Source organism: Syngnathus leptorhynchus, chromosome 15 (genome assembly GCF_054491065.1).
Source record: "Syngnathus leptorhynchus isolate UIUO chromosome 15, UIUO_Slep, whole genome shotgun sequence".
Classification (NCBI taxonomy): domain Eukaryota; kingdom Metazoa; phylum Chordata; class Actinopteri; order Syngnathiformes; family Syngnathidae; genus Syngnathus; species Syngnathus leptorhynchus.
Window position 1 is genome coordinate 2,515,431 of NC_141209.1, and position 21,318 is coordinate 2,536,748.

At 47.3% G+C, this 21,318-nt stretch overlaps 4 protein-coding genes across 6 annotated transcripts; 3 read left to right on the forward strand and 1 right to left on the reverse strand.

The window, feature by feature from the left end:
- Positions 1-110: 110 nt before the first annotated feature.
- pygl (phosphorylase, glycogen, liver) lies at positions 111-5,369 on the forward strand. The gene is made up of 20 exons (XM_085931393.1): positions 111-459; positions 579-680; positions 762-840; positions 1,047-1,150; positions 1,424-1,555; positions 1,632-1,743; positions 1,827-1,909; positions 1,976-2,113; positions 2,175-2,267; positions 2,343-2,489; positions 2,728-2,891; positions 3,098-3,212; positions 3,286-3,387; positions 3,467-3,614; positions 3,884-3,942; positions 4,011-4,152; positions 4,269-4,476; positions 4,549-4,683; positions 4,759-4,825; positions 4,935-5,369. Exons 1-20 carry the CDS (start codon positions 217-219, stop codon positions 5,121-5,123), a joined length of 2,562 nt encoding a protein of 853 aa, XP_085787519.1. The 5' UTR covers positions 111-216; the 3' UTR covers positions 5,124-5,369.
- LOC147045053 (lysophosphatidylserine lipase ABHD12-like) lies at positions 5,154-7,689 on the reverse strand. Its single transcript, XM_085931394.1, has 12 exons — positions 7,369-7,689; positions 7,063-7,165; positions 6,859-6,978; positions 6,736-6,766; positions 6,621-6,666; positions 6,398-6,527; positions 6,293-6,330; positions 6,152-6,231; positions 5,991-6,073; positions 5,845-5,923; positions 5,648-5,775; positions 5,154-5,571 (listed from the first exon to the last, which is right to left on the reverse strand). Exons 1-12 carry the CDS (start codon positions 7,466-7,468, stop codon positions 5,544-5,546), a joined length of 966 nt encoding a protein of 321 aa, XP_085787520.1. The 5' UTR covers positions 7,469-7,689; the 3' UTR covers positions 5,154-5,543.
- Positions 7,139-21,238, forward strand: nin (ninein (GSK3B interacting protein)). Of its 3 annotated transcripts, none has more exons than XM_085931389.1 (26): positions 7,139-7,186; positions 9,246-9,458; positions 9,831-9,924; positions 9,995-10,173; positions 11,380-11,425; positions 11,488-11,654; positions 11,748-11,894; positions 11,968-12,135; positions 12,212-12,348; positions 12,431-12,571; positions 12,663-12,837; positions 13,094-13,204; positions 13,272-13,361; positions 13,453-13,713; positions 13,779-14,719; positions 16,905-16,974; positions 17,051-17,215; positions 17,285-17,401; positions 17,469-17,582; positions 17,658-17,804; positions 17,862-17,963; positions 18,026-18,148; positions 18,235-18,327; positions 18,680-18,760; positions 20,065-20,178; positions 20,271-21,238. In XM_085931389.1, the coding sequence occupies exons 1-26, from the start codon at positions 7,154-7,156 to the stop codon at positions 20,484-20,486; spliced, it is 4,245 nt and encodes a 1,414-aa protein (XP_085787515.1). In that variant the 5' UTR covers positions 7,139-7,153; the 3' UTR covers positions 20,487-21,238. The 3 variants fall into 3 exon arrangements, with proteins under 3 accessions (XP_085787515.1, XP_085787517.1, XP_085787516.1); XM_085931390.1 differs by lacking the exon at positions 7,139-7,186 and adding an exon at positions 7,879-8,139; XM_085931391.1 differs by lacking the exons at positions 20,065-20,178; positions 20,271-21,238 and adding an exon at positions 19,173-19,968.
- Positions 14,886-16,879, forward strand: LOC147045055 (uncharacterized; the record flags this gene model as incomplete). Its single annotated transcript, XM_085932534.1, has 1 exon — positions 14,886-16,879. A coding segment is annotated over one exon (1,752 nt), but the record flags the coding sequence as incomplete, so codon positions are not given.
- Positions 21,239-21,318: the final 80 nt, after the last annotated feature.

Below are 21,318 nucleotides of genomic sequence, written 5' to 3' on the forward strand. Positions count from 1 at the left end.
ACGCACTGAATGCTGATTGGTTGAAAGTAGGGAAAAACTTTCAAGGAACACTTCCTACTTCCTGAAAAAGACACGCCCTCTCTGCCCCCGCCTACCAATGACAGCTGAGTTCCTCACCTCCGGAGCTGAACTCACTGTCGTCGCACCCACCGAGTGACAGGACAGCAGCTACCCGAACTCAGATCCACTCAAAGCGGCCAGAAACCAGGCAAAGCGATGGCCACCCCGCTGAGCGACCAGGAGAAGCGCAAGCAGATTAGCATTCGCGGCATCGTGGGTGTAGAGAACGTAGCCGAGCTGAAGAAAGGCTTCAACCGTCACTTGCACTTCACGCTGGTCAAGGATCGGAACATCGCCACGCCGCGGGACTATTACTTTGCCCTGGCTCACACCGTCCGCGACCACCTAGTGGGCCGCTGGATCCGGACCCAGCAGTTTTACTACGAGGCCGACCCCAAGGTACAAATTGGATTGGCTTTCAAATAAATAAATAAAACTTTCCTGACACTTAATTAGGGACACCTACACAGTCTAATAAACATCAAAAAAATATTTCAAGAGTTTGTTTTTGTATGCAGAGAGTGTACTACTTGTCCCTGGAGTTCTACATGGGCCGCACGCTGCAGAACACCATGATCAACTTGGGTCTGCAAAACGCCTGTGACGAAGCCATTTACCAGGTCGGACTGGCTCATTTGCATAGCAATGTGGCATGTTGTGTGTTGTTAGCATGTTTATGTTGTTGCATGTATATTGTGTAGCTTGGCTTGGACATGGAGGAGCTGGAGGAGGTTGAGGAGGACGCAGGTCTGGGCAACGGAGGCCTGGGGAGACTTGCAGGTAGATGAGGGTTGAACATGTTCTGAAAAAGACAAACAATAAGAAATATTTGACTGGATGCCCGCTCTTCATAATCTTTACGAGGAAGGAGAACATGTGAAGTCAAGCCAGACGTGTTGCAATCGACGCTTGGCTTGGCTTTGTTGTTATTGTTCTACAAGATTTATTTCGAAAAAGGTCTAAACGTGTCGTTTGTTTTTCGACAGCCTGCTTCCTGGACTCCATGGCCACTCTGGGACTGGCGGCGTACGGTTATGGCATCCGCTATGAATACGGAATCTTTAACCAGAAAATTAGGGACGGCTGGCAGGTCTGTACGACAAACGCAGTTCTAATCAGTTTTATGATTATTATTGCCAAATTAGGCCCTCGGGGCCAAAGTAGAGTAGGTCGCTATGCTGAACAAGCTAATCATTAGCGGTAGCGTGGCTGTTTCTTTTTTTTTTTTGGTCTTGACCTTTTGGATTCCTGCTTATTTGCAATTCGGGCCTCCAGTGCAAACATGTACTTTTGCACCGTCAGACATTTCAGATGATTTGAACAAGAAACCGATCAATAACGCTCGTCTTGGTCGCTCGTGAAGGTGGAGGAAGCGGACGATTGGCTACGTCACGGCAACCCCTGGGAGAAAGCCCGCCCCGAGTACATGCTGCCCGTTCACTTCTACGGACGTGTGGAAGAGACCGATCAGGGTCCCAAGTGGGTCGACACGCAGGTATTGATCCAATCCAAGTATTACAAGTCGGGGAGGTCAGTCAGAACTGAGTTGTTTTTCTGTCGGATCCCTTCAGGTGGTTCTGGCCATGCCCTACGACACGCCCATCCCAGGCTACATGAACAATACGGTCAACACCATGCGTTTGTGGTCGGCTCGCGCTCCTAACGACTTCAACCTGAGAGACTGTGAGCGTCCCGTTACTCTCGCAAGATGGTTTCCTGTCTCTGTGGCGAAAGAGGACATGGTGTCTTTTTATGTGTCCACACAGTCAACGTTGGAGATTACATCCAGGCCGTCCTGGACCGCAATCTGGCCGAGAATATTTCCCGAGTGCTCTATCCCAACGATAACGTAAGCGCTGAAGTGACGCTGTTCCTTTAAGAAGCTCGAAATTAATCATTTGTGTTTTTGGTTCAGTTTTTCGAGGGGAAAGAGCTACGTCTGAAGCAGGAGTATTTCGTGGTGGCGGCCACCTTGCAGGACATCATCCGCCGCTTCAAGACCACCAAGAAGGGGACTCCCGCACGCACGTCCTTCAACAGTTTTCCCGATAAAGTAAGACCTCGAACGAGAAGTGACTTTGAGTTTCAAAAATGGCCGCGTGCCGCGATTGCAGGTCGCCATCCAACTGAACGACACCCACCCAGCCATGGCCATCCCCGAGCTGATGAGGATCTTCGTGGATATCGAGAAGCTGGACTGGGACGTGGTGAGTGTGGCGGGAAGCTCTCGGGCGAGGTGGGTTTCGCTCGTTCGTCGGTTAAGGAAAATGTCACCCCAACAGGCCTGGGATCTGACCAAGCGCACCTTCGCCTACACCAACCACACGGTCCTTCCCGAGGCGCTGGAGCGCTGGCCCGTGGAGCTGATGGAGACCCTCCTGCCGAGACATCTCCAGATCATCTACCAGATCAACCAGATTCACCTGGATGTGAGTGCCGTACTCGCTATAAAAAAAAAAAAAAAGAGACAATCGAATTTTAAGATTGGACCGCAAATTTTAGTCAACAATGCAAAGGACCTCAAGAAATGAGAAAAACCGCTTGGACAGGTTTCCCAAAAATGTCGAGCCGTTGGGTCGAGCGAGAAGGAAGTAAAATGGAAACGCAAGGTCGACTTTTGTTTTGTTTTTTGTCGTTCCGCTCTCACGCCTGCCCGCTCGCCCGTAGAGGATCGCGTCGCTCTTCCCCAACAACGTGGACAAGCTGAGGAAGATGTCGCTGATCGAGGAGAACGGAGGCAAGCGGGTGAACATGGCGCACCTGTGCATCGTGGGCTCGCACGCCGTCAACGGCGTCGCTCGCATACACTCCGACATCATCAAGACACAAGTGTGAGTGCTACTTGAAATGTCAAACGAACATTTGACAACCTTGATGCTTCCTCAAAACGTGCCAAACGCAACAAAATGGTGTGTCCTCATCCCGTACCGCAGTATTTTCACATCTCCTGTTACAAACTGGCTAAAGTAACAAAACTCTTGTTGCTAGGCAGACTTCATATTTGTGCCGCTCCACAATCTTGCGTTCCTCCTCGCAGGTTCCGCGACTTCAGCGAACTGGAGCCGAAGAAGTTCCAGAACAAGACCAACGGCATCACTCCCAGACGCTGGCTGCTGCTGTGCAACCCCGGATTGGCCGAGCTCATCGCCGAGGTCTTCATTTTTTTTTTTCGAATATATACTTTAAATTTCATTTCCCATAAATAATACCCGTCTTTTCATTCAGGTGATCGGCGAGGACTACGTGAAGGACCTCGGCCAATTGCAGCAGCTAAACAACGTCGTGGACAACGCCGCCTTCATCCGGGATGTTTCCAAAATCAAACAAGTGTGTGTCCATGTATGTGTGTGTCCGCATATGTTTGTGTGTGAACATATATGTGTGTACCTCTTGTTTTTTTTTGCAGGACAACAAAGTGAAGTTTGCGCAATACCTGGAGAAGGAGTACCGGGTGAGGATCAACGCGGCGTCCATGTTCGACGTGCACGTAAAGAGGATCCACGAATACAAGCGGCAGCTGCTCAACTGCCTGCACATCGTCACCATGTACAACCGTGCGTACACTTCTCACTTACACCTTGTTGTTGTTACCTCCCTCAGGGAAAACAACACGCCGACACATTCCTGCAAGTCCAAACAAACACACTTGTCGATGTGAAAAAGGAAATTTTCCACTAACTTTCACTTTTTCTCTTATTACGCAACATGTACTTTAGCAGATTGATATGTATTGACTAATAATAATAATAACAAAAAGGCTAATCCGCAGAAATAACTCAAGTTTGTTGGTTGCGCAACAAATAATTTGTGTTTCGTCCCGCAGGTATCAAAAAGAACCCGACTGCGCCTTTCGTACCTCGAACCGTGATCATCGGGGGAAAGGTTCACACTGCAAATATTAAACGCGTATAAATGCACAGAAATAAGTCAGCCGCTGTCGCCCCCTTCAGGCCGCGCCGGGGTACCACATGGCCAAGATGATCATCAAGCTGATCACATCCGTGGCTGGTGTGGTGAATAACGATCCCGTGGTGGGGAGTAAGCTCAAAGTCATCTTCCTGGAGAACTACAGAGTCTCTCTGGCTGAGAAAGGTTTTTTATGATTATTCTATTATTTTTCTTTTTAATAATGAATTAATTCGTATGATCTGGCTCATAGGAACAAAAAAAGTGCAGGATAAATATTTTGTTTGTGTTTTGTTGGTTAGTGATTCCGGCCACCGACTTGTCGGAGCAGATCTCGACGGCGGGCACCGAGGCGTCGGGCACTGGTAACATGAAGTTCATGCTGAACGGCGCGCTCACCATCGGCACCATGGACGGCGCCAATGTGGAGATGGCCGAGGAGGCCGGCGTGGACAACCTCTTCATCTTCGGCATGAGAGTGGAAGATGTGGCCGAGATGGACAAAAAGGGGTACCTAAAAAAATAGCGCACAAATTTTTCACGAGTGGCTTGACTTGATTTTATATTTGATGTTTTCTTAAGATACGACGCCATGTCTTACTACAAGAAGATCCCGGAGCTGAAACAAGTGATGGACCAGATCACGAGCGGCTTCTTCAGCCCTAAAAATCCCGATTTATTCAAGGATTTGACTGAAATGCTCTTCAAACATGACCGGTGGGCTGCAAACCAAAAACAGACAACTGACCATTTGACCTTTTTGTTACTCAAATTTCCTTCGTTGCTTTTCAGATTCAAAGTATTTGCTGATTTTGAAGCATATCTGAAATGTCAAGAGAAAGTCAACAAACTCTATCAGGTAAGTTCTATTTCCATCCAGCCATCCATTTTCTCAACCGCTTTAGTATTAAGTTAAATATTTTGTTGTCGTTTCACCAAAATGCTAAACTAAGCTGTTTCATTTCCAGAATCCAAAAGAGTGGACCAAGATGGTGGTGAAGAACATCGCGGCAACAGGCAAGTTCTCCAGCGACCGAACCATCGCCGAGTACGCTACGGAGGTGTGGGGCGTGGAACCCACCGACCTCAAGATCCCGCCGCCTAGTGAGCCCCGGGAGGCCTTCGAGAAAACGGCTCGTGAGCTCAAGAAAATGTGAACGCTGCCTCGTTTTGCTTTGTTTTCCCGAAAAATCAAGAAACAACAAATTCACGTCGCTTTACCTTGGCTAAGGTAAAAACCTTCATTTACTTGTACTCGAGTCTGTTACAGCATTTTTCACTGGGCATTTTCAAAATGTCCGCTTCACTGTTAGTAGAGAGTAAAGACCACAAAAACACAACAATACCTTTTTCTTCAGTGTTTTCCTACCAGAGTTCACATTAAAATCTCAGCTGTATGAAAATGACAATTGGCTTTTTTTCACCTTTTGATTTTGACACCATTATTTGAGTGTGTGTGTTATTCTTGAGAAATTTCAGGAAAGTATGACTCCGTTTTGATCAAAAGAAAAGGAATGAGGAGGTGCAGGCGTACGTTCCTTAAGCTTTCCTTCACATGCTGACGTGCAACAGTCCTGCTACCCTCGCAGCTTCTGCAGAAAATCGCTGTGGAGAGAAGCAGAAGTAATTATGACATCATCGCCTGTCACTCGGGTAACCGCGTTAAAAGTCTCGTCCTCACCCAAATGACTTGGACAGTCCGGGATCCAAGTAGATGTTATTGTGGGAGAATTTGCGACTCGCCGGGTAGGAGATCATTTCCAGGGGAACTTTTGGGCTGTGCTTCGTGCCCAACGAAACCTGGTAGAGCTGGAAGGGAAATGCAGAGGATCAGTGTGAGGAGGTTGCTCATCTTCACTTGAAATAGCCACATTTTACCTTCTGACCCATGTGATACGGAACCACGTCATCGTCCTCGGCGTGCAATATGAGCAACGGACAGGTCAGCACCTTTAAACTGAAAAAAAAATTACATGTCTTTATCTGGTCACAGCGTTTTTGAAAATATTATTCGCTCAACTCACTTTTCTTCGTTAGAAAACAGCAGCTGGTTCCGTTCCAAAGTGTTCCACAGGAAGAGTTTGAAGCCCGGAAGGAAAGTGTAGAGCTGCGGGGGCACATTTTGACACGATTGGTGTTGACGGACATGCAAACGAGATGTAAACAAACAAAAAATTAATCTCACCTTAGCTAGGGGAAAGATGATAACGACGTCGCCGATATTTGTGAACGGCGCCTCGAGAATTAAGGCGTCCACCGTGGACCCTGGTAGAATAAAAAAAAAATGTATTTACTCTTTTGGAGATATGATTGTTGTACTACCCACCTTGCTCTTGCACCTTTACAGCTGTGTTGCTCGCAACCCTTCAAGAAAAAAACCCTAAATTCAGTCTTATCTCTGTGACATTATATGCTACGAGAAGAAACTTACCCGGAACCGAGGGAGTGCCCCCACAAACACACCAGGGAGCCCCCGCTGTGCTGCTTCACCCACGTGAAAAGGTGGAGGGCATCCGTGGTCACCCCGAGTTCACTTGGCTGCCCCGTCGAGTCGCCAAAGCCTACATCGCACAAAATACATTTCCCATGATGAGCAATATATTATGCAATATATTGCATTCTTGAGCCCCTAATAAAAACAAAGCTGAGCATACCTCTGTAGTCCAAAGACAGGACGTGGAACCCCGCAGCACTTAAAATCTGCAAAATATCATGCAAATATTCTCAAAAATCATACAAAAATATGAACCATCCTTTTCAAAAACAAACCTTCACCAGTTGCACCCTATGATCTATAGCTCTGAAAAGAATCAAGAGCAAAATATTTGAGAGGTTAACCTCATTTCCATAATTCCCTGCAGAGCCCATTAAGCTTGCTTCAAGTGCTTCTACCTTGTGCCTACGTTGCCATGGAGATAGATGATAATAGGACTTCCATCTCCCAGGGCCTTGCGGTACCACTCAGGGCCCCTCCCAGACGCCTTGTCCCATTGGCTGGCAGGGAGCGTGTGCCTCAGGGAAATTCAAACAAACATTTGTTTTCTCACTTCGTGTGCGTGTTCATTGCTAAAAACTGTACAAGTCAGTGGAAGCTACCATATGCCTACGCGGACACCCTCCTCTGGATCCAGGTAGAAGTTGCACGTGTGGTTCAGCACGTATTCGGGATGGTTGAGATCCACCAAATATGGAATCCTCACTGCAGATGAGCATACACAAGGTTAGCATTTTGGTTAGTAGCAATGGATTAATAGCTGATGATTAACTGATTACCAGTGGCTATTATCTAACTGACTACTGGTTAATAGAATTATGTTATAGTATGTATAGTATAGTATGTTGTAATTAAAAGCCAACTTCAGCATATGGCTAATAAAGAGGTCACAATATGACTGTACTTACACAGGTGTGCAAAGATGGCGTAAGCAAGGCTCCAAGGGCACAGGTAGACGATGAGCGGCACTGACACATAGGCAGCCACCAGGAATGACGCGACCTTCATTGTTCCATTACACAACTCTAGCACTTTATAGGAATAATATTTCAAAGCATAAGATAGAAACAAAAAAACACGTTCCAAATTGTTCCTGAAAACTCAGCAGGTTAAGCTGTTTCCTGTTGCGAATGAAAGCATGGACGGGATTGGGCGAAATATCTTTGATTGACGTTTGTCTTAGCCAATCTTGAGAAGCGATAACGTAGAAGAATGTGGTGCATTAAAGCGCATTTCAATGTTTCAAATAAATTGTTTATTCCTCAAGTCGAGTACTTGAGTTGTTTAGCAATGTAGAAAGTTTCCGTGGATTTAACATTAGAACATTAGAGCGGTTATTTTGACCAATCAGGGCCGACTAATGCTCACAAGGCCCGCCTCTTCCTCCATCAATGCTATTCAAAATCGGTCAACACTAGTCGGCGCCGAAGGAGGATGGCAGTAACATTCACTCCCCGAAAGCAGCCGAACCCTTTCGACAAGCACATCCTGTCTCATTGTTGAAACTACTTTTACGCAACCGCAGAACACTTTCAAGCTTTTAATATCGAGGCAACCCCGGCGCGCCCTGCGTAGAGGACATGTAAAAAAAAAAGTTGTTTTCCTTCGAGCGTTTGAGTGTTTTTTTTTTTTTCCAATCGGTTGGACACGCAGGGGTTCCCCCAAATTTGGAGAATTAGGTGAGTGTCTGAGTCTTAACTTCATCAATTGTTCATATTTGTTTAGGAACTACAACAGTTTAAATGTTAATATTGAAAATAAAAGGAAGTGAGAGTGAGGAAGCTTCACCACAATCCTTGGTTAAAGCACATCGACTTATAAGTATGGACCACGGTGGCTAAGCTAACAACTTTCAGCAACTAAGTAATTAATCTGCCGATTATTATTTTTTTTTAATGAATCTGATTTTAAAGGATTTCCATCCCTGGTTTGTTTTAAAACATTCTTCAAAATAGTACATCCAATGCGTAAACAAATTATTATTATACTTACTGATATGTCAGAGTGCGAAAAAACCCGTTTCAAAATAAGTTAATATTTTGTCATATCGATTGACATGTATTAGCATGTAAATACACAAACTATATTCAGTTTGAAGAGTGTTTTTCTCCACATTATTTCCCCATTTTCAACAGCATGTATTGGCTGTTTTGGTCTTGTCATAAATTGAGTTCTTGTCTTATATTTTGACCCGCACCAGCTGTCAGTCTTCAGAGTAAAAAGACACTGTCTCCATCATCTGTGATTATCCAGCATCTTGAGAGCTCCTCAATGGTGCACATGTTGAATACTGATGTGGGCTTTGTGGACGACCCCCATTGTGCAATGAATGGGTACCCCCTCTGCTCCGTGTGTGTTGAAGGGGGCACCTGGTTGAGAGTGCTTGATGGTGAGCAGCTGGAAAAATGAACCTGCAAGAATTGTCTTGATCCTATGTCCTTTTCGCAGCCATGTTGTTAGTGTAAGCAGAAGCACACCTTGCTTTAAATGATGAAAACTGCAAAAAAAAAAAAAAAAAACTGGTCTAACTTGTTCAGAGTCATTGTCAGTGTCAGATTTTGGCCACATCTCTCAAATAGCCAAAGTGGCTAATCAGTTATAATTGGATTAGTCAAAGCCTGCGCAGCTAACAAGGCTGAGTCAGTGTGTCAGCGGCACTGTAGAACAAAGAGCAATGTTTCCACCTAGTTTAGTGAGTATTTTTCCCCTCATATTTGGGTCGTGAGTTACTTATCAAGAAAGACGCCAACAAAATGACGGATTTTTCTCGGTTTTGCGCTGACAGGGCAGGCTGCTGTCCTGTGGGATGGATGACGTCCTGGAGCAGGACCAGTACGAAGAGCGCCTGAAGGAAGTTTTCGATGGCTTCGACGGCAGCCGGTGCGGCTCGCTGTGCCCGGAGGAGCTGGCCGACCTCTGCCTGTCGCTACACTTGGAGGACGTCGCCCCGGCCCTCCTGGATGCTCTTCTGCAGGGTCGGGACCGCATCACTGACCGGGTACGTGCCCCCCTATTGCATAAGCTTTGTGATGTATATTAGGGCTGGGCGATATAGCCGTAAAATAAAATCTCATCCTTTGCTTGAGGTGCTTGAGTGAAAGTTGAAATGCAAGCGTGCGCACGGAGCTTCTGGCTGTTGTTTGGCAGCGTGTGCAGGCTGAATAACTGAGGGCGGGGGGGGGTGAGTGACCCGATTGCCCACTCATAACAATGAAGCCAAAAGCGGCAGACGCCAGGCGGGACGGCACAAAGAAAATCAGCATATTCACATTTAGCAGCTGTCGATTACTCAAGTGTGGCCTCCCTCCGCCCCGGCCGCCCTTTGGAGGAATTTGCCAAACTGTTTCTTATCGCTAACATCCCATCGCAGGTTGACTTTGAGCAGTTCAGGGATGCGTTGATTCTGGCGTTGTCATCCGGCATTGAAGCGCCACAAACGCAGCAGGAAGTCTCATTCAGACCAGGTAGTTGAAACTTGAAATAATACTCCTTAGCAATGTTGTGACAGTTGTGTTGGGTTTTTTTTGCCATCAGAGTCGCCCGACATCCAACCAAAGTTTGTGAAAGGCAGCAAACGCTACGGCCGTCGTTCCAAACCGGAATCGCTCAACACCATTTCAGATTTTTGCGAAGACGCGCACGACGAAGACGACGACGAAGTCGACCAGGACGCCAAGGACAACTGCGACTCGGCAATTCCGAGAAAGCGTGAGGTAAAAAAGCAATACGCTCACCCCCTCGGATGCCATCCTTATCACCTACTCGCCGTCCTCATGAGGCGTTATTCTTGGCTAATCAGCTCCGGCTAAAAATGCGGCTGGAAGGTTTCCCACGGCCTTGTCGCCGCATCAACTCTGTAAATAAAGCAGCAAGTGTAATTGCTTGTGTGTGGTTGGATGCAAACAGTCAGAAATGCATGTTTTCTTATAGGTTCAAGTTGAATCTGGAAGAAATTTAGGAACTGTCACGTCTAATCAAGTTCTATCTGGATTGGAACCAGATTGTGCATTTATACTTGTTTACACTTCATCAAATCTCATCAATTCAGTTCGTAGTTTTGTGGAATCTTTTTATTGACTTCCCTTGGATTCAAAGTAGATTTCAGAGATGGATCCATAACGTGATTTGGAGCTGTAATATCGAAACACAATGGATCTGATCCATATTTGTTGATCCAGCACAATAAATGTAACCTAGTTAATGCAGTAAAGTTTCTGTCAAATCCGATCCGGTTGTTAATGTTATTTGATGTTTTTTTTTTGTAATTAAAATTTCCGTACACGGGTTCCCGGGTGCTCTCCATCTGACCCATAATGCTGTTGATCTTCTTGCTAGCTAATCCTCCTCTCACTGCTGGCATGAAAGTCTCTTGACAGATGCTCAGGCAAGGCCTAAGCTCCAAACATTTAGCGAGATCTCGGCACATCGTTTTGGTGTTGATGAAGCAGATTGAGATTCTGGCTCGGGTGTGTTTATTTGATGTCGTCTGCACACGCACGCCAGATGATGAGCGCCGGTGTTATTGACAAGCAACAGACGCGTGTCCTTTTTAGTTGGCGACGACAAAGCGTGTGACGGGTCAGGCTTGGACGTTCCGTTTGTCTGGATGGAGGAGGGCATCGGGAAACAAAGACCGATGCCGCCTCCTTTTGTGAATTTCTCCGCACCACATATCAACCACTTGCAGATTCCCCATCTGTCCTTCATTCCCTCACTCTTTGCTTCCTCCACAATAAGGGTGAAAGGTCAAAGCCTCCGCCTCCAGCCTTCCATTCAACCTCAAATTCATTTAAAACTCACCCCCGGAGCGAAAGAAGCAGCTGCTGCTCAGACAAATGCGGTTGCAGCTTTATTTATCGTAATCACTTTCTCAGCTGGATCCTTTTTTTGCTGTGTGTGTGTGTGTTTCTCTCAACTAGCGCTGGAATGCAGACCAAACGAGCACAGAAGAGTATGAAGCAGAAGGTTCGTTTTGAGATTCCCGTCTTGAGAAAATCGACCAGGAGCTCATCCTTTCCTCCTCTTAGGCCAGATGCATCTGTGGAACCCAGACGAGCCCAGTACGCCTCGAGGATGCGCCTCGGCTGCCCTGAAGGAGAAAATCAAAGAGGCCTGCGAAGAGTTGGCCATTTCGTGGGACGGATGCGCCGGCCGCTCCGACCTGCTCGCCCTCTGCGATTATTTAGGCTTGGAGGTGAGCGGCCGGAGCTTCCTCAACGTACCCAAAATTCATCTCAATAATATTTGCCCTTTAGCAAATGTCTCAAAATGCTATTTCCTTTGTCAGATAAGTGCAGATGTCCTCTGTGGCTTAAATGGGGACTCGTGGATCAATGTTCAAGAATTTGTTTCCATGCTCTTGAAGCACAACAAACCCGCCACCCCGTCGGCCTCCACTCCTTACCGCCAGCTCAAAAGGCAACACTCCACTCAGGTAAGCTCACCTTGTCTCAGAACTTCCCGGGACTCGCTAGCCCCAGACCCAAGAACCTTATCATTCTCGTCAGCCCTTTGATGAGGTGGGCCGTCGAATCGCCAACCCCTCCGCCCTGATGAGCGGCGTCGGCACACGTCTGTTATCCTCGCTGGACGACGGCACTGGCTTCACTACGGTCGAGTCGGTCATCCACGCCTGGATGGAGGACGGCGTGGAAAATAGCAGTGAGATCCTGCAGGTGATGGACGCTAATGAATTTAGGTCGCAAATGTTATATGCAAGAAAATCTAAGACGCTCATTTCTTATGTCGCAGGCGTTAAATTTCAACCTTGACGGAAAGCTGAGTCTGTGCGACCTGACCGCGGCGCTGGAAAATGAACTCCTGACCACCAAGAACGACATCCAACAGGCGGCGCTGGCCACTTTCAAAGCGGAAATCAGACATCTCCTGTTAGTCGCGTCGCCAAAGTGGTTTATATTTGAGTCTTACCGGAAGATTGAAAGTTTCTCTCTTTTTTTTTTTTTGGGTCAGAGAGCGCGTCGACAGCGAGTTGAGAGAGAAGGAGAAAATCCGCTCAGACCTGGAAAAGGCGGAACGGCTTAAAACCCAGCTGGCCGCCGAGGTGGACGAGCATCACTTGTCAATCGAGCGCACAAACAATCTGAACCTCAGGTAACTTTCTGTTCTTTATAGTCCTTCAAGTTGTTAGGAACATTTTGTGCGCTACGACAAATGAACGAATTCCATGCCGATGTTGTTTCAGGAAGCTGGAAGAAGAGCATCAAGAGAAGCTGGCGGCAGTACGCTCGGAGCTGATGAAGGAGATGGACCTGATCCGCCAGCAGGCGGCGCAGCAGTGCCAGGAACTGGAGGCGGAGGTGGAGAAGATCAAGGAGGACGAGACCTTCCTCAGGGAGCACCTCTCCATCTCGGTCAAGGTTGGTCCCTATTTGCTGTGTTCCTGTTAGAACATCCATTGTCAACGGGTGATCCGTGGCGGTATTGCAGGCGGTCCGCGAAATTGGGAATGGAAAATAATAAAAAAAATATAAATAGGATGTATGATTTTATTCTTCTAATGTAGCTGAGATTCCCAAAATAGACATCCAGATGCAAATAAATAGTCTATTTAGATTCTAAAATAATATTCCGCCTTGCTTTTTGGTTATAATGGCGTGTCCTTGTCTTCAAAAGGAAAACCGACGTCTGGAGACGGACTTGGTGGACTGCAGTGAAAAACTGATGACGGCCCAAAGCCAAGTGACCAAACTGCAGGCCAGTTTGGACATTCTGATGAAAGAGAAGGTAAGACGTGAAAGGAGACAGTTTCAAATGGGCTCAACTAAATTTGGGTTTGCGTTGTGATGTTTAGTTTGGCAACCTGGACCCCGGCAGTGCGGACCTCCTCCTGCAGGAGGAGCGCATCAAGCAGCTGCGGCTGGGCTACGAAGAGCAGTGCAGGGTAATTCAGAGTTTCCACGACAGCCAAGTCCATGAAAATAGGGAACTCTTCTGGTGAACTTCTAATTCTCTACTTTTGATTATTTTCACAGGAATTGCAGGATCGCGTAGACGAGCTGCAGTCGGCGCTGCGGGACCTTCAGAGCTTAGGCCGACCTCAGCAGGCCTGCTCCCAGCCCCTCTCGGAGGAGCTGGAGAGCAAAAGCCCCGCCGTGGAGTCGGACCCGGGCCTCGGCTCAGAGGAAGTCCATCCCTTGATCAGTATGAGCCTGGAGGCGGAGATGATGCTGGAGCAGCAGAAAGAGCAGCACTTGCGCCAAATGGATGAGTTGAGGAACCAGCTGGAGACCAAAGTAAGGCCAAAGGGACACGGAACGTTTTGAAATTCTGAAAATCACGCATGTTTTCCTCGCTGCAGATCAACGAATTCAATGCTGTGGTTGTGCAACACGAGGACCAGAAGACTGCACTGGCTCTCCAGCACCAGCAGGAGGTCCAGTTATGGAGAGAGAAGCTGGCTGACATTGCCTCACGGGAGGAGGAGCTCCAGAGCCGACTCGAGGCGGCGCAGCTCGAGCGGACACGTCTTAAGGAGGAGACGCAGGAGGAGGCGTCTTCGCTTCGGTGGCAGCTCCTCGAGGTGGAGAGCATAGCCGCGGAACGTGAGGAGCAGGTGAGCAACCTGCAAGAGCAGAATCAGGATCTTCTTACTGAGATGGATGAGCTACGCGACCAGCACGCCAGTGTGGTCAAGAAGAACACGGAGCAGTTGGAAGTCAGACTGAAGGACTGGGAGGAGAAACACCAGGAAGAGAAAGAGCAGTTGGAGAAGAGGTGGATGGATTGTCTCGAAAGGGAAAAGGAACTACTGAGACAAAGCCATCAGGAGGAGCTGACAGCCAGACTCAACGAGGTCAGGTCCGGTTTGGAGGAGGAACACACTCAGACTGTGAAAAGCCTGACTGAGGAGTTGCAGGAGCAGCGAGCTCGGCTGGACGAGCAGAACAACGAGTCCCTGCAAGCTCTGCTCGAGGAGGCCATGTTGAGGTTGGTCAAGGAGCAGGAGGAGAAGGAGAGCGAGAGAACGACTCAACACGAGCAGCGGGAGGCCAAGCTCAAGCAGGAGTGGGAGCGGGAGAGGCTGCAGCTGGAGGAGGACTACGAGGACATGCTCCAGGAGAGCCTGGACCAGGAACGGCAGAAGCACCAGGCGGAGAAGGAGGAGCTGGAGCAAAGGCTGGAAGGTCTGCTGGACCTGAAGGAAGAGGCCCTGCGAGAGATGACGGCTAAGCACGCCGAGGAGAGGAACGCGCTCAGCACAATGCTGGATAAGCTACGAGACGACATCGCTCAGGAGAGGTAAGGAACGTTTGCCGTAATAATGCGAGGGGGCGGGGCCCAGAGCCGTCATTACAAACTGAGGTTACCGAACCGTGGTCGAATAACCTTTCTAAGTGCTTGAGAGTTCCAGGTAGGTGAGAAGATGGAAACATTTAGCTCAATATCAAACCGCAAGCAAGCGTGAAAACCTCAAACGTATGTTAAACCTCAAGTCGTCTCTTGTAACCGAGACCACGTGACCACGTACAGGCAGCAGACGCAGGCGAGCTTCTCCGAGAAAATCAAGCAAGCGGAGGAACGTGTCTCAGGTGAGCAAGAGTCGGCAGCCACACGCTTTCAAGCCGACGTTTTGAAACTGGAACGGCACTTCGAGAGCCAGCTGAGGGAGCTGTCGGAGAACCACGCCGAGCAGAAGCTCCTCTGGGAGGAGCGCTTGAGTCAAGCACGCCAAAGTGCAGAAGAATGGCAGAAGATGGCTCAAGAGGCAACAGAGAGACTTGATGATCTCCAGGAGAGTCTGCAGGCCAATGAGGATCTTCTCGCTCGCTCTGATAAGAAAGCAGAGGACGACCAAGCCCTGCTTAACCAAACGGTGGAAGATTTCCGGCAGGAGAGAGAAGAATTCCAAAACGGCTACGAGCAACTCGAGATGAAATACCAAGACATCCTTTCCATTTCCCGTCGGCAGACCGCCGAGAGGATCTCGCTGCTCACCGAGCGGGATGATTTGAAGCTGAGGATTGAGGACATGGAAAGGCTCCTCAAACAGGCTGCGGAAGACTTTGAGCTAGACAAGAAGGAGCTTCAGCGAGAGGTCGCCATCCTGGAAGAGAAAGTGAAAGGAAGCCAAAGCCAAGATCTGCATTTAAGTGCCGGGTCGATTCCTGAAAATTTTATCAGTGAGGAAGATCTGGAAATGAAGGGCGACCCAACGGAAGAGCCTGATGAAGTCTCCCCGCAACTGAAGATGGAAGCAGATGAGGACCAAGACGTGTCATGGACTCTCAAGGCTTGCAATGACCTGGAAAGCACAAATGTTGAAGAACCGAACAACGAGTCCGAAGACCCTTACGACGAGTCCGAAGACCCTTACATGACCTCTGACCTTGAGTCCCCCAACACTGATGGAAACAAAAAATGCCAAGATCAAGACTCCTCAGGATCAGGAGCTTTGGAAGAAAATGGACCTCAAGATGATCCTTCTTTTACCATGGAAAGCCCCACACAAATGGAGACCACGGTTGGTTCCTTGGTCCCTGTGGATCCTTGTGAGCTATCTGAAGGCGATGCCACAAATGATCATGATTCAGAATCCGACTGGGACGACTTCAATGAGGAACATACAAATGTTAGTCCAGAACTTCTTGATCAGGAAATTGATGATGAACTCCGGGATTTTGATCTGCAGTCTTCTGACCATCAAAGCAAAGAGGAGAATGTTCTCCTCCACGAGAAAATCTTGTTGCTTCAGCAGAAGACGGAGCTCCTCCAGAGTCTTTTGGAGCACAATAGCCAGAAGATGCATACAGGTTGCGAGTATCTGGAGGAAAACTACAGCCTCAAAGTCAAAATGTTCCTGCTGATGGAGCACATCAAAGTGCTGGAAATCAAAACATCCAAGCTGACAGAGCTTCAGGCTCGTCACGAAGATTACACGTGCGAGAACGCCACGTTGAAGCGGCAAAACGCTGAACTCAAAAAGATGCTTCGGAGACTCCAAAGCCAGAAGAGCGACGAGCAGGTTTCCCTCGCGGACGACGTCGGCAGGATCCGACGGGAGAACCGCAAGCTCTCCGACTTAATGGTGGAGTTTCAACGGGACGCCCGCAGTAGAGTTTCTGAAACTTCTCGCGACTTTGAGGTGAACACCATCAAACTTCACCAAGACATCTCGGAGACGCAGGCCGAGAATACAAGCAGGTGGGCCGATAGCTAACGTGGAGGCAACCTCGAGGCCTGTCCTCACATTTGTGCTGTGGCCCCGCCTTGCTCCTCATCAGTCCCTTGTGCTTGACAGTATTGTGACGAGAACCTCACCTCCTCCTTGAATCCCACGCCTGTGACCGACCTTCTGCACAGAGACGTAACGTTAGAGTCTCTGTGTAAAAGGAACTTTATGTTGAACCCAGAAAGTTTGAGAACCCCTGCTTGGAGATATCACGTCAACCCACATAATAACGAATATTTTTTATTTATATTCCAGATGTGAGCTGGAGCAGATCAAGCAGGAGAAGGTCGCCGCCGAACTTCTGGCAGAGAATCTCAACAAAGAGGTGAGGCAGAAAGTCGGACGGTCGTCGCTTTCGAGATGTCGATTTGAATTTGACGAATCCTTCATTGGCGTTTCAGATGTCCGACCTTCGCTCGCAAAGCCAGCGACTCCAGGACGAGAACGGGACGCTGGCGGACGAGAAGGCCCGCAGTCTGGCCGACGCCGACCAGCTCAAGCTGCAGCTGGCCAAGCTGTCCAAAGACGACAAGCAGGAGGTGCTCACCGGCACAGAGAAGAAGGAGGTGAGCGTGCAGTCCTGGTGGTGATGCGGCGGCGATGACCTCCAGGTTGACCTCCAGTTGCGTGGTTAGCTTGCAGCTTGCGTACGGGCGCTGGAAGCCGAGTTGACCAAAGCCGTGAAGGACGTGGCCAGGCTGAAGAACAGGAACGGCGAGCTGGCCCAGCAGGTGTCTCACCTCGAGGAGAAGGTAAGCCCCATCAGGTTGGTTTCCCTTTGGAGGAACTTCGTACAACCTCATAATGTTCAAATTGTAGCTGATGGAGGCCGACTCGATGGAGAATCATCTCAGCCAACTGACGGAAGGTCGAAAGGATGCGGCGAAAGAGACACGGTGTCTTCGCAAACAAATGACTAAATTCCAGGAGAGGGTAAAGACCTTTTGGTTTTTCTTCTTCTCCTCCGTGTCCAGCCGACTTAATTTGCTCTCCGTTCCCAACTCGCAGGTGAAGAGCATGGACGACAGCCTTCAGGCCCTGAGTCATCAGAAGGCTTGCCTCCGCTCGGATCTCCGCGTCATGCAACAGGAGAGAGATTCCCTCCGCCAGGAAGTTGGCGTGCTCCACAAGCAGCTGCAGAACGCCGCCGATAAGGTAAGGTCCGCTCGACGCGAGATTGACAGTTGGTATTCACAACGCGGTCCTCCGCAGAACCATATCATGGAACTGGCATTGCACGAGGCGGGAGTCCAGAGTCCCAGCAGGAAGCTCCACAGAGACAACACGCTCCAGCCCAAGGAACAAGACGAGAAGGTTTCAAGTCTCATCTTGGAGCTTGTGCATGAGCACGTCATAACCGTGTCATTACCGTGCAGGTCAGCATCCTGTCCCTCAAGCAGCAGCAGCACAGACACAGTCAGTCGATGGTCCTCAAAGCCTTGGAGAAGGAGAACGCCTCCCTCAAGGAGGAGCTGGATGCCCAGAAGTTGCTCATCAAGGTATCAACATGCTTTTCATGGATTTATTGTTCCCTTCCCTTCTTGATAACTTGACGATCTCGTTGTTTGGTGTGTTTTCATGTCAGGAGCTCGCTGCTAAGGAAGGACATGCACAGCTGCAGGAGGAAAACGAGGCGCTGAAGGCCGATATAGCTCGAATCACTGCGAAATTCTTTGAGGTGGGTTTCTGAATTTTCAAACTGAAATGAGCCATCTGGAGAAAAAGACGCAAATTCTTCTAGAGCTCGAGTCGTGTATGCATAATTCCTCTTATATTTACTGGCTAAATGTGTTGCTGCACCTTTTGTGTTCACGCAGCATTTCTTTTTTTTTTTTTTTTTAATCACGCCGATTAAGTTCATATTCAACTGCAAGTCTCCATAAAGTGAATATTGTCGAATATAAAATACCTCCGGAGCGCTTTTAACCTCGAAATGAAACAATCGGAAACAAAATGGAGTCAACAGAAGCCCACCAAAGCCGCACAACACAAACTTTACCCAGTTTTTCTTTTTCCTTCTCTCTTTGCAGTCATTCCACGTTCACTTGACCGGACTCCTGCCGACTTCGCCCCGCAGGACGACAAGTGTACATTGTTCCGACAACGCACAGGTATGACAATAATAAAATGGCACATTTGAGCTACTTGTGTCATTTTGGAGGGATTTTTGCAAATTCATACTGCTGTGTATATTATGTCTTGATGTACAAAACAGAATAGGATCCACTTTCCATTTCTTCATGTCACTCAAATTCCATTCCCTGCTGAAAAAAAAAAAAAGTAGCTACGTCAAAATAAACTCGGTTTCATGTTTCGAACGGTATGTGCAGCGCTCGACTTGTGTCTCACGGCGTCATCTCTACATTCGTTGTGTGTGTTTGTTTTGTGGATTTTGCCTTGACATCGATTGGAGTTCTCATTTTTTGGTGGTCCATCTTCATTCTTCTTAAACTACGAGAAGAGCAATCCTCACTCAGCCAGGCTGGAGCTGTGGTGAAGTCTACCTTACCTTTGTCTCTCCAGGAAGCCACGTCGGAGCAGCGAGCCAACGCAGATGGCCACCAGTGGGTCGGCGAACTTTAACACCAATGTCTTCTTCTGTCTATCAAGATGGGCGCCGCGTACTGATCTTTTTATTTGTGGCATCCTCATAGGAGAGTCGACGACGCAAACGTGTCGATCGATGTATCACTGCTGCTAGGCGGCACACAAATTTCCCAATGGGATTTTAATGGAGATTATTTCTGAACATTTTTAGTATTGTTTTAATTCATTTTAAGCCATCAAAATGTTTAGTTTCTGTTCCCACGATAATTCCAATGATCTTTTTTTTTTTCTATTGTATTTTGCCATTTCTGACTATTTGACTGGCACATACTCTTGAATGTTGGTTGAAACTGTTTTGATTCTTTTTTGTTTTGTCATCAGGGACTTTTTTTTTTTTTCTCGTGTTGCTGCTGCACCACTACAAGTGGATGACAATTTTTTGCTGGCTTTTGAGGAGGAAAAAAAAAAAGACTTGCATTGTCACACAGACCTCAGTTTATTTTGAATGTTGTTATTTATTTTTGTAAGTCTTAAGGTTCATGCGTTCACGTTATGTTTTAATTGACTATTTATCAGCATCTCTATTTATTTTGGATTAAGTTCATGATTTTATTTTGTGTATTTGCACATTTTCTTCCCGCACTAATGGTACATTTATCTCAATTGACAAATGTTTTATTTTCACATTTATATTTCATTTTATTTTTTTTAAATGTAACAGGCATGCTGTAACATTATTAAATAAAATTTCTAGATAACACAGGTCTTTTTTATGGGGAAAAAAAATTTTGGAATTGTTTTTCCTTTAATTGCTTCCACTTCAATCTTGATAATGATAATTTCAGTTGACAACTCCTTTCTTCTCCAGGACGACCAGAAACCTCGGATGGAGCGTATGGAGTCACGAATGAAAGAAATTGAGGCATCGCTGCGTAATGTCAAGCTGCTTCTCAGAGAAAAGGTGGCTCAGCTCAAAGAACAGGTCAGAACCTAAAACAGAAAATTGTAAATCATTTCGGCCGTCTAGTTAGTGCTGAATTAAATCTACTTCACTCTTGTTTTGTTTTTCCCCAGGTGCACAAGAACAGCAGAGCGGACGTGCTGATCCGAGACTTGTACGTGGAGAACGGTCACCTACTGAAGGCTCTGGAGGCACTCGAGCGGCGACGCCGAACGCCAGAGAAGACCAAACGGCCGGCCGAGGACGACACCTTGGAGCTCCACACCAGAGTATGCGGTCCGAACCCGCCGCCTCTCCTCTCGCCATCTAACAACTTCAACCGTGTGTAATCGCACATCATTTTATTTTTCCTAAACATCAGTATTCTTATGCAGTATTTTGTTAACCCATGTATTTATTTTATATTGAGACATCGAATGTATTATCGTACAGCTTCTCCACACAGTGGTGGAAAAAAAAAAAATCAGTATTTTTAATTTTGATAACCTGCCTCCACAATTGTATGTGTAGAATTATTGTGAAGGAAGCAGTGTTTGCCAAGACAATTGAAAATTTCATTTTGTATGACTTAGTTTTAGTCTTTATACGACTCAATTAAATCATGTGTTTTACTATGTCCTGTCCATCAGAGCAATTATCTTCCCACACTGTGGAAAAAGAGATGTGTGATAAAAAGATGGAGCACTTTAAACTGTAATAGTACAGCTAGCAAAGCATCCAGTGTTTCAAATATTATTTTTTTTCCAAGAGATGGTAATTCCACATCCAAAGAATAGGCCGTTCTTAGTGCAAGTTCCCCTATGAGGAGGTTTTCAATGCATACAAGCGTTCCTCTGTACCAAAGCCCAGAGCTGCCTGTCAGCTGTGTATCACGCTAGTCAAACAATCATGAGACCTTTTTGATATACAATGTAAATCTAGTTTGAAAGAGAAGCCAACACTACCTTTTGCTGTCACTTGCACACACGTCATGTTTCAGTTTGTAGGGAAAAGGGATGGGTGTATTGTGAATGAAGCTTATGAACTGTTGCTGTTTCTGTCTATGGAAAGGGACACTATATGCTTGTTATTTACTTCACATTGTTTTTTTTTGGGGGGGGGGGGGGGGGAATTTGCCACACATTTCTTTTGTTTTGGCTTTATTATTCATTTTCACTTTTC

Excerpts from the sequence above, each read along its gene's own strand:
- pygl (XM_085931393.1), top strand. The coding sequence starts at position 217 with ATGGCCACCCCGCTGAGCGACCAGGAGAAGCGCAAGCAGATTAGCATT. Across the intron at positions 1,744-1,826 it reads CGACTTCAACCTGAGAGACT|TCAACGTTGGAGATTACATC; the intron begins GTGAGCGTCCCG and ends GTGTCCACACAG. Across the intron at positions 3,213-3,285 it reads TGGCCGAGCTCATCGCCGAG|GTGATCGGCGAGGACTACGT; the intron begins GTCTTCATTTTT and ends CTTTTCATTCAG.
- nin (XM_085931389.1), top strand. The coding sequence starts at position 7,154 with ATGGAATCCTCACTGCAGATGAGCATACACAAG. Across the intron at positions 11,426-11,487 it reads AGAAGAGTATGAAGCAGAAG|GCCAGATGCATCTGTGGAAC; the intron begins GTTCGTTTTGAG and ends TCCTCCTCTTAG. Across the intron at positions 16,975-17,050 it reads CAGAGAATCTCAACAAAGAG|ATGTCCGACCTTCGCTCGCA; the intron begins GTGAGGCAGAAA and ends TTGGCGTTTCAG.
- LOC147045053 (XM_085931394.1), bottom strand. The coding sequence starts at position 7,468 with ATGAAGGTCGCGTCATTCCTGGTGGCTGCCTATGTGTCAGTGCCGCTC. Across the intron at positions 6,979-7,062 it reads GGTGTCCGCGTAGGCATATG|GCACACGCTCCCTGCCAGCC; the intron begins GTAGCTTCCACT and ends AATTTCCCTGAG. Across the intron at positions 6,331-6,397 it reads GGGCACTCCCTCGGTTCCGG|GGTTGCGAGCAACACAGCTG; the intron begins GTAAGTTTCTTC and ends TTTTTCTTGAAG.